This window comes from Tauraco erythrolophus, chromosome 11 (assembly GCF_009769465.1).
Source record: "Tauraco erythrolophus isolate bTauEry1 chromosome 11, bTauEry1.pri, whole genome shotgun sequence".
Classification (NCBI taxonomy): domain Eukaryota; kingdom Metazoa; phylum Chordata; class Aves; order Musophagiformes; family Musophagidae; genus Tauraco; species Tauraco erythrolophus.
The window spans coordinates 7,267,164-7,282,930 of NC_141475.1; the positions used below are offsets into that span (position 1 = coordinate 7,267,164).

Here is a 15,767-nt window from a genome sequence, read left to right on the forward strand (position 1 = left end):
ACACGCATGACATATATAGCACGGTTGAAATACCAAAGTTCAGAAAGTTTACCATCCCTGCTATACTAACTTTGTAGTTTACAATGACTGTTTCTGAACCTCCATTTCTTCATGTTAGACCAGGCTGCTAGCTGTTCTAAACAGGCTTAATAATAGTGCATATTTTAAAACTGTCTCTGGTTAGTAGAGAATTGCACCATTTTTCCCATTTGCATAAGGTACATGTAAAATTTCCCTCAGTCTCAGCACTGGGTTCCCAAAGAAGGCAAAAGCAATGCTACACACAGGAGTTGCAGCAGAGTAGGGAAAGGTATGTTCCCATTTTAGAACAATTCAGATTCTGCCATAGCAACTTCCCCGCTGATTAAGTTCCTGAAAATGGCTAAGAACAGTTGTTACAGGACACACTTGTAATACTGTGCCATGTGCTGAAGGTCGGACCCACCCAGGCACCCTGTATCATTGTGTCTTTTTGAACCTGATGTGAAGTTGTGGTGCTAACTGTATATCCAGTGTGTTGACAGACTGAAAATAGGACAATTTGGTTTGCAAATTACTATTAAAATAACTAGTGACTAAATCAGCGTTGGAAACTGCTGGGCCAGTGCTTTGTTACGCACTCAGTCTGCCTGAGAAAGCGAAGACTATGATGGGTCAAAAAAAAATCTGCAAATGACATTGCAAAAAGCAATGCCAGTTATATCTTGTGTGCGCTGTGTGTACAATTATACAGTTTCTAGCAGTGATCTTACTATTAGTGTCTCCAGAATAAGAAAAAAAAAAGAATGGGCAGATATTGGCTAAAGCACTTAGAAAAGAACTGCCCTTTGGCCATGCTTCTATTACGTACTGTTTTTTCAGACTACTGATCCATGTTTTTACTTATTTTGAGAAATCAGATTTTTATTTTTGGTGGAATACTTTCAGTGAAGTGCTGCTCCATTGCAGCCGATGGTAAAATTTTCGGAAGAAACCTGAAGGCTCCTTGCTAAGGCTATGGAAGTGTTAGTTCCATTGTAAGTAAAAAAATTAGCTTACAAGGTCTTAAACTCCAGTATGTTGTTTTATTTCAAACAGTCCTATTTTGGTGTAGACAAGAATGATGGTACGCACACACTTATAGTGTTTAGTATCTCTGACATTTCTAAAAATAGTTTTATTTGCAGTTATTTGTTTAAAAGGATTTGTTAAAAATATTTTATTCTAACTATACAGTTCTAATGTGATCTTCATTTCTGTGTTTGCTCTAGTCACTGGTGATGTTCATTACTAGCATTTGGAGATTTGGTGGTAAGGCTGCAGATTCTACTGTTCTTCACTTCTGTATCAGCAGTAGGCTCACTGTACCTTCTTAAAGACCTGCTTACACTTGACTCCACACACTCTTATTTCCTAGGAAGAGAAAATAATTAAAAATACAACTTTTAGATAAGACGCACGCATTATACATTCATGTGTATGTCCAGCTTAATTTGAACCCATCATTTTCTACCAAATTAGATTGAGTAGCTTGTACATATTTTAGGCTATTTTTAATCCTAAAAGAAACTAGCTGATTTGGGTTTGTTTTCTGGTGAAAGGTGACATAAACGAAGTTATTTTGGGATCTCAGGTCTTATAGGGCCAAATATGTTCCTGGTGCATTATTCTCTATTTGCAGTGTGTGCAACTGCTTAGGTCTTTGAAATGGGCATTCTCTATTTTGGACACATAAAGAAATTATTTGGAGATGGATTTGAATAACCAGTTCTGAATCTGTATGTTGACTGACGGGTAGTTCAAACCTACAAAACCAGAAATCAGCCGAAAGCCCACTCTAGCAACACAATGATCATGGCTAGAAAAGGACAGGTAGTTGTGTACAGAAGATTTGATCTAGGTCCATAAATCACTGCACAGCAGTGAGTTTTGGGTGAACTTGACCATTCTGGATGCCTAATGCTGTCTACTGTTCCTTTTTGTTCCGTAAGAGCTTTCAAAAAATCCGTACTTGCTAGTCATTGGATCATAGTGAACTGTGGGTAGGCAGCTGCAACAATGTTTACATCTTGGGCGCCCATTGGTGAGGCCTGCTGTTGTTTAGCTAATATCACTGAAGATGCAGTTTAATCCTCCCCATTACTGGAACTACTGACGTTAGACCTGAGAAGTGCACACAGTATGTGTGGGGATGTGTGGAGGTGTTGACTGGTTTTGGTGGAAGCAGAAAAAGGGGTGGAACTTCTTAAGGGGCATAAAGACGAAGGTTATGTATGACCAAGCAGAGGGATGTACTTTCTGTTTCAAGATAAGACTTTTAATAAAGCTGTCAAAATATTTTGAAGAAACAGGAGACAGAGTTTCCTGGGAAGTTACACGCATTTTCTTATGGAGAACTTCGATAAAATGACATATTAAAAAACCCTTACACTGAGTCAGTAACCTTATTGGCATAGGTTGCTAGACCCTAGGAAGAGAAAGCGCTCTATGATGCATTGATGAAACAAGCAGACTGGTAAAGTGATTTTAGTTAGGACCTGTTTTGTTCACTTCTGTGTAGGTAACCCGGAAGAAGGAGTGTACTCCTTCTGCTGACAGTGACAAAAACCTACAGAGCAGAAGCAATCAATACAATAGAAAAGGGCAATAAAACTCAAAAGAAAATGGAGAATGGTCAAATAAGTCACTCACATAAAATAGAATCTAAGGAGGAAAAAGAACTATGAAGTACAGACCATAGAATGAAATGGAGAAAATAGCAGGCAATAAACTACTTAAGGATGTGGTACTACTCTCTATAGAACTGTCGAAAGAATTAAATTAACACTTGACTCATTGTGTGAAGTTCAATAGGATCATAAAGCTATCGAAGTATCAATTTTTTAGAGGCAACTGCCCGTAATATCAAAGGACTCTCAAGAGTGTAGGACCTGGTAATCTTGGCTGGTCAAAAATAAGATACTAAATGGGCCCCTTTTACTATATGTTTAATGGAGTTACCTTAGCAAGGATTCAGAAAAGTAAAGAGGACATCTTTTGAAGTTCATTTAAATATAAAATTGAAATATTGGAGACTGGCCTCTAAAATACTTGGTACTCTCTTTGCAAGAAGTAACTTTGTACAGATTGTTGTGTATGACAGACGGATCGTGACAAATTGTACAAGCGCCAATGAGTGTAAACATACATACATATATATATATATATTATTCTAGAGTCTCCTTTTTATTGCTTCTGCCCTACCCATGACCTCAGGTATAAAGTGATCACTTACACAGTAACTTTCTCCCTACCTGCATTATATCAAGTATGTAGTCCACATGGTAGGATCTGTCATATATATTCCTTTCCCAAACTGGTTTCTGGAACTTACAGTACTTCCTGAAAATTTTCTTTAGCAATGAAGAGTTTGGGGTACTTTTGCAAAGTCCATAACTCTGCTACTGATTTGAATATTTAGAGAACATCAATTTAGACTGCTGAATGCTAATAGTACTGAACAGAGAACAGAAATGGAGGCTGGATTTTATTATCTCAGCAGGAAGACTGCCTTTTACCACATTGATGAGAGAGTGAGGATACTATAAAGAGCTATCTGAGAAAAGAATAAGCATCTTTTTTCAGGTCCTGTTAACTTAGAAAGATAAAAATGATGATCCAAAAGAACAGGATATTTCAAAAACATAATTGCTGTTTTAGTTTTCTAATCTGTAATGCAGCCTGGCCTGTAATTATTTTAAAAGAACAATGGTATATTTTCCCCTTACAGCTTATTGTTATATGCATAATTTCATCAGCTCCCACACTGCATATTTCACGGACTGTATGAAGGACATTCTGTTAAATGTCTTCCTCACTGTAAACATTTCAATCTAGTGTGTCTGGACAGACAGTTAACACAAGAGTACTGCTTTGAAAAAAGGCAGGCTTTGTAAGGAACATAAAAGCATAATGGCTCCAAATGAAATTGTTGCTTTAGAAACAAATCAAATGCTGCACCAATACTTAATTATGTCAAAGTAAGCCAAGGTAACATAGCACACAGTCTGCTGCATTACACCTAACCATTTTAATAGAGTGGCATTTAAAACCTGTTACATGATCTTACCAGGTGCATTTCATCTCCTTCAATCCACTGGGTCCAACCACGACCTTCTTTTTCTCCATTCTGTACACAAAGCAGCTTATCTCCATCCCAAGATACAGTGGTCTAACAAAATAGATATGTTCAGTGTTACTGTAGTATTCTCTGATATTATGATTAGTTTCCTTAAAGCAAAACTTCTAATATAATAAATGATTAACATATCTCACAAGAATAATTGTAGAGTGTTGTAACACTTAGGATAATTACAAAAGAAATGAGCTTAAATAGAAAGTTGCTGCCCAACTGCCTGCCAAAACCTGGAAGGATTAGATAAAGCTGTTTAAATGCAAGAAAAAATATCATAAAAATCATTGTCTAAGACCATACTACTCTCTCCCTGCTGACAAATACAGCAGCAGAAGGGATGTGCAGTCTAACACTGTATTTGCAAAAGGAGCCAAAAATTTGAGATTTAGTTTTTTTTTCCACCATAAGAAGGATTCCCCAGCTGCTCGACCTGAAAAAAGTAGCCACCTACTGGCAGCTATGGGTGAACAAGGCTTTTAAATCCTGAGCTGTTTTTTACCCGCATCTTAATTTGCCTTCCATTATCGAGCAGATTGGTTTGGAATTATCAGCAAATTGATAACTTTGCCAGCACCTTGCTTTGTGTTAGCTGGAGAAATTTGGAAAACGCATTCACAAATTCTTTTGTTCACTTTTGTAAAATGATGTATTTAAACCAAGTAGTAGATAACATTTTTAAAAAGCCATATCCTTTTAACGTACAAAACGCTCATGTAGGCAGGAACAACGCTTTTGGGTAAAGCTGTAGTTAACGTGGTCCTCATAGTTTATATCCTCTTCCATGTATGTTTTGTATCTGTAGATGTCCAATTGGAGACAGAAAATAACAAATAATTCTAGTCAAAGTGAAAAATGTTTAATTTGTAAGTTAACGTATCTGAGACTTTCTGACAATTCTAAAAAATAAATATATCAGAAAAGGAAACGTTAACTTCTTCAGCCTCCAAGGGTGATTGAAATTGTTTCATCTCAGAAAACAACACTCTTTTTTGTCTGGCTTTCTTGTTTTTCCAGTCAAGACTGGATATTGCTTTTGTCAATTTGGTGATAACCACAGATCGTTAACCAGGCTATTTTATCAGCCACTATTCTCGGTTATCATCCTCTGCCTTCCCTTTGAGAAGTACAAATACTGAAGGGATATGAGTAAACTACACACTTTCTGATTTTTGTATGTGGCTATGTTGCTATTAAGGTTATAAAGGACAGAATGTATTGCAGGAGAACATAATGTCTTCTTTGTTAGCAGGAACAACTGCTTTATGACAGTAAGATCAATCAGTAGCATTTTTATCTGTTCTTTCTTTAGGTCAAACTGTAATGTCTCATATAATAAAAGATGCAACTAATACAGAAGACAGAAACTTCTCTTTTATCTCATATTGAAAATACATTCTTGCATTCCAGAAATCTCTGTTGAGACACACATTGAGTATCAGTTGAGGTCGGAGTTGCTATGGCTGTTATGTGCACTGGCTGCTCCTAATAGTCCTCCTCCCTTTACCAACAGCTAAGATACTGCAATGCTTGCTTTAGAACATTTCCAAGTATTTGAGTCAGAATGCAACAAAAATATTCCAAAAATACCACTGTAGGGCAAATGTTGGTAAATAAGAGGAAAAGTTTATTTTTAAAGATTGGATCAAGATATTGCCATTTTATAATTAGGACTCAAGCACTTGAATAGTCTAGTAAGGCAGTTCTGGATGAACCTTTAGTTGCTGTTCCTCTCTCAGCACACACTATCAAGATAAAGAAATGCTTTACCTTTTATGTAAAGCAACTTTTCTTAGGAAAACAGTCTTTTATAACTAACCTTGTTTGCCACCATTTTGATAATAGCATTACCTAAGCTTTGCCTGATTACAGAAACTGAGCTACTGGCTCCTATCTGCAATGACTGAAATCTTTGCCAGGGTTTGGTGTGCACAGCATCCCTGGGCGGACAGTTCCTGTTCTTCATCTTCCTCCGCAAGCCAAAGAAGTAGAAAAACTTTGAGGACAATGGAAAGCTGCAGTTTCCTGATGGTAACAGAATCAACCAGAATAAAAAGTAGTATTTCTCTAAAACTGAAGGCTCCTGCTTTCTTGAGCATCTTGTACAACTTGTAGGATAAAATGAAGACTTCATTTATTCCTTTCAACGAAGTAGTACATAATCTAGTTTGTCATAAGCAAGCTTAAGTTTTGCTTACGTACTATCTGATCATACTTAAACCTAAGACAAATACTTTTTAGGTCAAATGCATATAATTTTGTAGGAAACTTCAACAGAAAATAGTGATTAATGCGATTAGTTGATACTGTGATTAAAAATACTGAAGAAGAACAAGGAAAGTTAATGGAGTGAGATAAATAGAGTGAGTCTTGCCTCAATTTAACTTTTCTTAAAAATTCTAACCACCAGTATTACATGTCTTTTGGATTATATGCTCTTTATTCTTGAGGTGTAATCACAGAGAATGAAGCTTCCCTGGGAGGTGAAGAAGCCTTTGAAGCCTAAGAACACAAAAAATGTTCAAAATTTCTTTAGTTTTAGGATATGATTTCTGTAGTCTCACGCTATTTTTGTGTACTTAGATATTTTCCTTTTATTACTTGGCCATTCACGTACTTTTGTTAGTGATTTAATCTCTTTGCGTTAGGAAGATTTAAATACATCTGCATAGCAACATCATCTTCCTGAAAATTAAGGCTAGAAGAAATGGTAATTAAAGTACTCTCATTACTGTTTTCAGTTATGAGACAAGGTAGATTTATTAAATGAAACATTTAGTAAAAACAAATCTATTCACTATGTATTTGTGTTCTCTCCAGTAGCAGTAACAATAGTGAAGTCTTGCAGAATCACAATAGATACATTTCCAGCTTCTAGTGGCAAGTCATATTGACCCGCAGCCAGAGATACTGACTTTTGTAATTTACACAATATTCCTCAAACCATTTTACCAGAGAACTTTGCATTTCCCAGTGAGGTCTAAGTGCAAAAACATTTGATGCTGGCTCTGCACCATGTTTCTCATTCTCATGTTGCTATTCCTGATGTGCTTGCTTGTATCGTATGCTCTGCAGTTGAAGACACGTAATGTATTTTACAGGTGAATGAAAGAAAAAAACCTTTTTTTTAAAGTAGTCCACGAACATTTTTTATTAATGCTACATAGATTTTCAACACATTGCATTTACAAATATGAATTGCAGCTTCCACCTTTCATCAAAAATACGTTATTGATTTCCCATCTGTAGGAGAAACACAGCAGTACCAGTTCTGCTTTTCTTCTACTTCCCTTCAGTGTTGTCTCTATATTATGGTGCAGTAAATCACTGCAATGCTTTAAAACTGCATGACACACTCCATCCTCCATCTCAATCCACTAATTCTCTGCTTATGAGAATGACCAGTCATTTTATGACTGTAATTATGATTTAAGAGGGATTAAACGATGGAAAATAATTTAGGTCAGATGACATAGGAAAATTCAATTTGAGCTGTGTTCTGTATTGTGTTTACGAATAACACCAAAGAAAATATCCTAGAATTTTTGGTCAAACATGGCAATATATTTAACAAGATATTTAATAGCCTCTCAAGGTAAAGCATTTTCATCTGTACTAAGTGTCAAAGTGATATAAAACCCTCTGGTAAGCAGTCTGCAGAGACAATTTTCATCAAATGAAGTGCTGATGGAATAAACTAATGCTGATATCATAGACAAAATCTAATCTAACTGTGAAGGGGCATTCTGTAACATTATAGTCACCACCTATGACCTTCTGTGATGAACGCATGCTGCATACTGCTAACAGGAGGACTAAAACCATATTCAGGGTTTGTTGTCTCTCCTTCCTGTAACTCCATTTATCTCATCAAATCCCTGTTTGGCAGGTTGGTGACAGATAGATCAACTACTGAGAAAACCACCAGAAACCCAAAACATAAATTAGTGGTAGGATTCCTGGACTTTATCTCAAGATACTGTTGCTGGACAAAGGGTATACATGTTCAGCCATCCTCTAGCCAAGTTAGATGTTAAAAGTCTATATCAACCTTTCCTTCCCTGATTAAATTCAGTTCAACCTTGCAAAAGCACTTACAAATCTAACCTTCCATTTCAGCATTCCTTTTTCTAACCGTGCAGCAACAGAACTCCCAAAGTCAACTCGTAGGAAATACTTGGTAGTACAACATGAGGAAGAACTTCTTCCCAGTAAGGGTAACAGAACACTGGAACAGGCTGCCCAGAGAGGTGGTGGAGTCTCCTTCTCTGGAGATGTTCAAAACCTGCCTGGACACGTTCTTGTGTGATCTGATCAAGGTGGTCCTGCTCTGGCAGGGGGATTGGACTAGATGATCCTTTGAGATCCCCTCCAATCCCTAACATTCTGTGATTCTGTGAATACAACTCGTTTCTCAGCTGCTTGTGGGGTTGGCAGATGTGATGTCTCATAATAGGTATCTGTAGCTACAGGTCTCTGAAATGTGTTCATGCCCTTACAAACTCGCTCAGACTGTTAGTGAAAGACAAGCTGGTTGTAACATGGGCATTCTGTACCTGACTGATAAGCTCACTGAAGTTCACCGTAGTCAAAAGATGAGACGCTTCTAAAAGCCATATTTTGCGTCTATGATTGTCAGCATCTCCATTGCTAGCAAAGGGGCTTAGGATTGGATTGACAAATTTTACATTAAAGGGTAAGCTGCTGTCAGATAGGATCAGATCTTAAATGTTCAAATTCCTTATTTTGAGTCCTTGCTCGCAAGAGCAATGAAGGAAAGCAATGACTGGAGACATGTTCCAGGGAGTAGCAAAGTAAATGTGCAAAAGCTCCAGGCTATGCAAGTGACAATACGTGGGAGGAGGAGTAGAATCAATGTTTTGGACAGTGCATCATGTTTCATTTCTTAAGAATGATGGGGCTTTTTTTCTTACTGAAATAAAATTGTATACAAATAATACAAAAATAGAAAGACTTGTGTTTATCCTATGCCATAGAAAAAAAGACAAAACAGTACATCCAGTTCACTTTTTGCAAGGACCAGGATCGATTCTAAGACACTTACTGTTTAAGTTAATGTGTATAATTGATTTACCCTCTGTGTAATTTTAACAAGATGCAATTGTACATAACACTAATGGTTTGTCATTCAAAATTGGATTTGCTAAGTTGGTTCTCAGGTTTTCAGCTGATTCTTTCTGATAGCACTTTCTGCATTCATAACTCTCTAAGCTTTTTAGGATTCACAAAAAAATGAAATGCTAAGCCCATCTAAAACCACCTCCCCTACAAAGCTTCAGTATGTTAGCAGAGGTTTTGTGAATAACTAGCTCAAAGCTTCTGATCAGTCTCGGGTTTTAGACGCGAACCTAGCACTGCAAAATTTCAAGTTAATGACATCTTAAATTATATGGCAAAAGATTCTAGAGATCTCATTTGATATCACTGTGCAAGTGTGCTGAGAATATCACTTACAGGTAATAAGCAGTAATGCCAAAAGAGAATGTAGTGTGAAACAAGGCAGAAAAAGGAAACAGCCCTGCTTTACTGAGGCACAGAGACTGAGCGAACGAGAGTTTTAGAGAGAGCCTGAGACAGATCCAAGAGGGGACCCGTGTTCTCTGGAGCCTCAGAGGGGCTGACTGGAGAACTGTTCTTCCTCGCTTATGGACAGCACTTTGTAAAAGGTCAGAAGTATCAACATGAAAACTACATGAAGACTACCTCCTTCAAATTAAAACCCCTAAAAGTCAGTTATTACTCCAATGAGGAGCTGGGGAATTTACAGTACTGCCGAGAGAGAGGGCACTAGATTTGAAAGACAACTAGTATATGCACACAGGCAATGACATTAAAAAACCTCCCAGCAACAGTCATTCTCGAACAATGCTTTTCCATGACAGTATACGAGAAAATACAAGCCAAAAAAGACGGCATTTGAAGAGGTAAAGAAACCAAATAGTTGAATCGGAGGGATCAAGTAAAGACATATTTCCGATCTTGCATGTTACTAGACAGGCACAATTTATTCTGAGTCGTTTCGCCCTGTGGACGATCCCTACTGAAATTCCAACTATTGCAATGTTGTTTGTTCATTGTTTTTCTGGCAGCAAAGTCTTCATTCCAATACTCTAAACTAGATTAACAGCTATGAATTCCATTTGTGGAAGAGAGGAACCCTGCCTAAATACTTAAATAAGCTTCATGAGCCATGTAATTTCGTAACAGGGCTTTATTCTGACCTTGCAGCAGTATAAATTGAATTATGTCCAGAGCAACTAAACTTCATTGCATTTTTTCTGAATACAAACTAGAAAGGAATCAGTTTCACATTAGGTGTATTTGTTATTTAAAACAGAGCCGTGATGAGTTTCAGACAACTTACCACCTTTCACTAGGATACAGCACATGTAACCAGCACTGGTTTGTGTGACAGAAGGATTGGTCAGGTGCCTATGAATAATCCTTACGTGGTTGTCTTAACATGTATTTTCAGGAAGATCCTTCATATGGTAAGAAGTATGATAGATCTGATAAGTGAATTCTACAACTCTCAAATCCCCCTCACCCTATACCACCCTAGCAAGTCTTAACTATGACTAAAAGTTTTATCAGTTCCAATAATGGAACCCTAAACACCCATTTGATAACTTATCCATGGTGACATTCTGTGTGTATTCTGTAACTAAATGGTTAACATGTACTACTTCCCACTTTCAGGTTCAAATTCTTGCTGTTTTATCTGTTTACCAGTGCCCAGTCATTGTCCTTTCCTCCTTCAATGTCAAAGAAAAAATTACTATGCCAAAGAGCACAAGGGTCCGAAATACTGAAGCATCCTTCACTTGCTTAGCCGAATATTCAATTCTAATGCAACTAACGCTGTTTTCAGTTATCCAAGAAATTCTGCTGTTCTGTTTTTAGAACATAGAATCTTTCTTGATTTTTTAAACAGATCACTTGCCCTTAGTCTCTGTAAAAAGATAGATTCATTCTGGATAGTGTGAGCTAAAGCAATTCAGTCCCATTCAAATGCTTGAAGAGCAGAGAAAAATTATAATGAAAAAAATTTCTGGACTTTAACAGCAAAATGATTAGAAAAGTAAAAATTTTGGGGAAGCAATTTTTGCATCTGAGCTATCCCATTCTCAGTCTGCTTTGATTCATTGGGTGCAAACACTTGGAACATGAAACTTCAGCCTTTGTTTCAGCCTTTAATTTTTTTCAGTTAACTTTTTAATACACTTTTGACTGACGTACTAAGCAAGTACACTGTGAAGGTACCTAAGGCTAACTTGTCTGCCCAGTGTCAGATCCTGCCCTGTTCTCATGTTGACTCATACATATTTCTCATTGCAGATGCTTCCTCAGCTTCACTGTTTATTACTGATGGTGAAAAAGGGAGGCAAAATTATCTGCTGATGAATGAAATATACTTTTGAAGATGGTTATCAATTAACTGTTATTTCAATAAGGTCTTGCCTCTTTTGTGCACAGTAAATTTTTTCCACAGTAATGTTTACGTGCATGAAACAAGGTTTTATACTTAGTGCAATACCAGAGATGCTCACTAAATTCATCACAACTAGTGATTATAGGATTTATCTTTAAAATAGAGGAAGTTTCATGATGAGATTAGAGCTTCACTGAGAATGAAGAAAGCAGGATCAAATACTCAGTTCAGGAAATACCAAAGCTGTAGTTATCCATTTAACTTGGAATTTCTGTCTTTGTACACTATACCTCTGATATATGTTACCAGTTAAAACCATGAACTCTGAATTCAAAGTAGTAGAAACTTTATCACATGGTTCAATTCAAACTTCATATCATATGAAAAATAATGTAATACAATATTCATGTTCTTAACTTCTTTCTACCCCATCTAATGTGCACCTTTAAACATTTGCAAAGAATAAAAGATGCTCCTGAATACGTAAAGTTTCATTTTATCTCTGCAGTTCAAACTGCCAAGTTTTTAACCACTCTAAACATTAAGTATGATCAAACTTGCAGAAACACATCTTTCACAAAATTGCAAAACAAATAGAGAAACTCTTCTTTAACTTTTATCTAGGAGATAAAAATCTCTAGGGAAAAGCCCCAGGAGAAGCACGACAGCATTATAGAGCAGATGTGAATGCAGATGTCTTGTCTGCATTTCTTCAGAGACCAGGCTGTACTGCAGCTTGCTCCATACGCGGTTTCAGTGATGCTTAGAACGCATTGAGTATCAACTGTCTTCTTGGAAGTACCTTGCACTGTGATTAGCCATCTCTCCTCTGTCCACACATCTGTGCAGTCAACTATCCTGATCTTTGGTTTTACAGAACAGAGAAATTGCATCTTTAACTAAACTGGAAGGTCTTTTGATTGTCTTGAGATTCCAAAGTAGCAAGTTTTCACTTCCCAACAGAAACATAATCTTAAAGGAACTGATGTCATCAACTGCTGTTACCTATATCCCTTAAGAACACAGAATCACCTAAAACATGTTGCATACAAGAAAGCAACAGTTAAGGATCAAAAAAAGAACAAACTGAAACTGCTAAAGTTTACCCAGCTCAATTAACTCACTGTTCCACAAAGTTCAGACAGGCTTCCAGGAGTGACCAACTATCAAACCGAAAAAATTCTAAGTGAAACGAAGGAGGGGGCCTATACTATCACAGGAGTGTCAATACCTACTGTCAAAATAAGTATCAGCAAAACTTTTTACACTTTACTTATCACAGACAGTATTGATTTGGAATTGTAGTTACACTCTACCCTGACTGACTCAAAGACGTTTTAAAACTGAAAGGTGAACACAATTTCAGTGAATTAAACACAAGATCTAATCTGCTTACCATGCTAATATTATTTTTACTGACACGTTAACTCTAGTTAGATGATATATTCTTCATTAAAAGAAAAACTTATCTATACCTATTGGATGAATTACTTCTAAGGTTATTTTTGCTAGTCTCCTGATGATTGCTCTGCTATATAGATTAATGTTCAACGTGTAATTTGCCTTATCCATGTTACTTTGTACTTCTCATACATTGAGCTACTTGGATAAAACTTGCCTAGTGGTCTGCTTGGTCCCCAATATAAATAATAATTGATTCACAGTCTCTCCCATTACACAGGTTGACTGTTAATGATTAAGCAATTTATGGCATGCAGTTTCACAAGCTATAGATGAGAAAAAGAAAACACTCAACTTAGCAAAATAGGGTAGAGAATTTTGGCCTGTTACTGAACTATTTAGGGTATTTGTCAGGAAATTGAGTTGTGTGTTAAATCTATTCAGCATTTCAAAAGCAGGACTAGGCAAGGGCCACATTTCCATGTCTCTGAATCTGATTTTTCAGCACAGTGGTTGTCTGACACATTTTATAAGAACTCATTGCAGGTACATGCTAGACAACCTTAGAGCACAGTTACTCCTTTCCACCATGTAGAGGATGTTTTAGTCCTCCTTTAGATAGAGTTTAATGGTACTTAAGTACAGACAATGCTTAGATGGAGATAGAGCTGTACGCACACAAACCAGTAATTCATTGACTCAAACACTGAGGACTTCAGACATTTTTAGGGCTTGAGCAGTTGTTTTGAATATTGCTGTCTTAGACATAGGTGGCTAAATTACCATCAAAGTCTTTCTTTGGGCTCATAATTGTTCAGTGGATCCGGACCTCAGTATCCTGATTAAGAGGCTTCCAGCAGTCAAAACTGCATTATGACATTGGGGGACTTTCGTATACACCAATGGACATGCCTTCTCCCTTCTGTCACTTCTGTATTCTGCACTCTATGATGCTTCTACCCTCTGTAACAAGGAGTACAGAAGGATTAGTTGAGGCACTTGCTAGCTAGCCATTCTTTTTCTCTGATCTTCACCATCTTTCCTTTTCCTGCCATCACCAGAGCAACAGCCAATGTGCATCTCCTAGTGTTAGAGAACAGTATCTGTTTTAAATGGCTTTCTAAGAATGGAAACCTATTAATTCTCTTTTATGTGCTTGTTCCTCTATAGGCCCTCTTGAGATGATTTTCTTTTGCTTATCAACTTCTTCACTGTAGGATATTGCAGGTGTCAGGCTTTCAAACTAACAGGAAAGAACTTGATATCCTCAAGTTTTTCTCCTATTAACTGGCATTTGTCAGTCAGAAGTTAGAAAACATTGTCTTTCTGGCAAGGAAAAAGAGCTCATAAAGCAGAGTCCTCAGTGTTTGCTTACCGATTGCAGTAAGATTTGTTCCAGTAGGCTAATTAACACATCTGCTCTAATAAATACACCCAGGAAGGAAGGAGCACAGGAACAAGATCAAGAAGCTGCAATTTCTAAGCATTTGGCCATTGTTACACATGGGGAATAGTGCCTGACCCTGCAATCAGTGGATTTCCTCTACTGAGGAAACATTACTCAGGAAAGAAATTTTGAAAGCCTGAATCTAAGTTTCTTTTTGACTAACAAATATCTCAGTAATTGAATAATGTTTCATTGAAGATCCTATTCACTCATTGATAAAATTGTTTCATGCTCCTGATTAAAATTAGCATTCCTTTAATGCAAAGGCACGCCTAAAACTGTGTGTACATCTGGGCAAACTGGGAAACACAGAAATAATTTTAGGAATAGCCACACATTTAGTTAACAGATGTGGTCTGTAAAAGGCCTCAATTTATTACTATAATTTTTTTGGTCTGTTGTTACAGTTCTAATTCTTACCATGCATTTGCGATCATCCACCCCAGCTAAATCCTCCTCAAACTCCTTTCCTACATCAAATTCCATGATGTAGTTTCTAAAAGTGCTTAGCGTTTTAATGATCATATGATCCCCGTTCTGAAGGATTTCTTTGTCAGGTTTTAGCAAGTTTGCTATTTTTCTTACAGCAACATTTACATCTGAAAAAGAAAAAGAATTCTTTTAATCCAGAAAAGTCTACCACAAAAAGAAGCTTGTAGCCCTTGGGAGAACTAAAACAAACAAAGATAAATAAATGTCCAGATCTTTCAGGCCAGTTTCCTCATCAGGAAAAAGTCCATAATTTAATTCTTTTAACTTAAATAAGTTATGTTTTGATTTTTCTGATTATATGAAATCCTAAAAAATACCATTTGTATTTGACAGTTAATAAGGCCTTCAATAATGCTATAGAAATACTAACACTTTACATCAAATGCAAAGACACAAAATTGCAATAAGTACATTATTGTCTTTTTATTACACATACAAATTTTACTCTTTCAAATTATGGGTTTTAAGTTTGAAATCTGTCACCTCTTCAAGCTATGTAGTTTAATCTCTGTTAATGTAAGCTTCAAGATGGTAAAAAGTAGAGGCTGCTTAAGACAAAACAATTTTGCATAAGGCAATTCTTAAAGTGCATTCCTGAAAAAAACATTTCTCACAAAAATGATTTATGACTGTGCAAGAAAAAATAGATTCATGTAAAGACTGAGAGGTTGAATTTATTGACTATTTGTTTAAGAAACATGGAGAGAACCTTACCCAATGCTTTCAGATACTCCTCAAAGTTATCATTGCTGACCATTTTCCAGTAACCATTGAAATCTGCAGGCATCCCTACTTAGGTAACTGTCAAAATCAAAGTCTCCGAA

At 36.7% G+C, this 15,767-nt stretch overlaps 1 protein-coding gene across 1 annotated transcript; it reads right to left on the minus strand.

The window, feature by feature from the left end:
• Nucleotides 1–1,338: 1,338 nt before the first annotated feature.
• Nucleotides 1,339–15,730, minus strand: RBP1 (retinol binding protein 1). Its single transcript, XM_009986349.2, has 4 exons — nt 15,658–15,730; nt 14,872–15,050; nt 4,088–4,189; nt 1,339–1,392 (listed from the first exon to the last, which is right to left on the minus strand). The coding sequence occupies exons 1-4, from the start codon at nt 15,728–15,730 to the stop codon at nt 1,339–1,341; spliced, it is 408 nt and encodes a 135-aa protein (XP_009984651.1).
• Nucleotides 15,731–15,767: the final 37 nt, after the last annotated feature.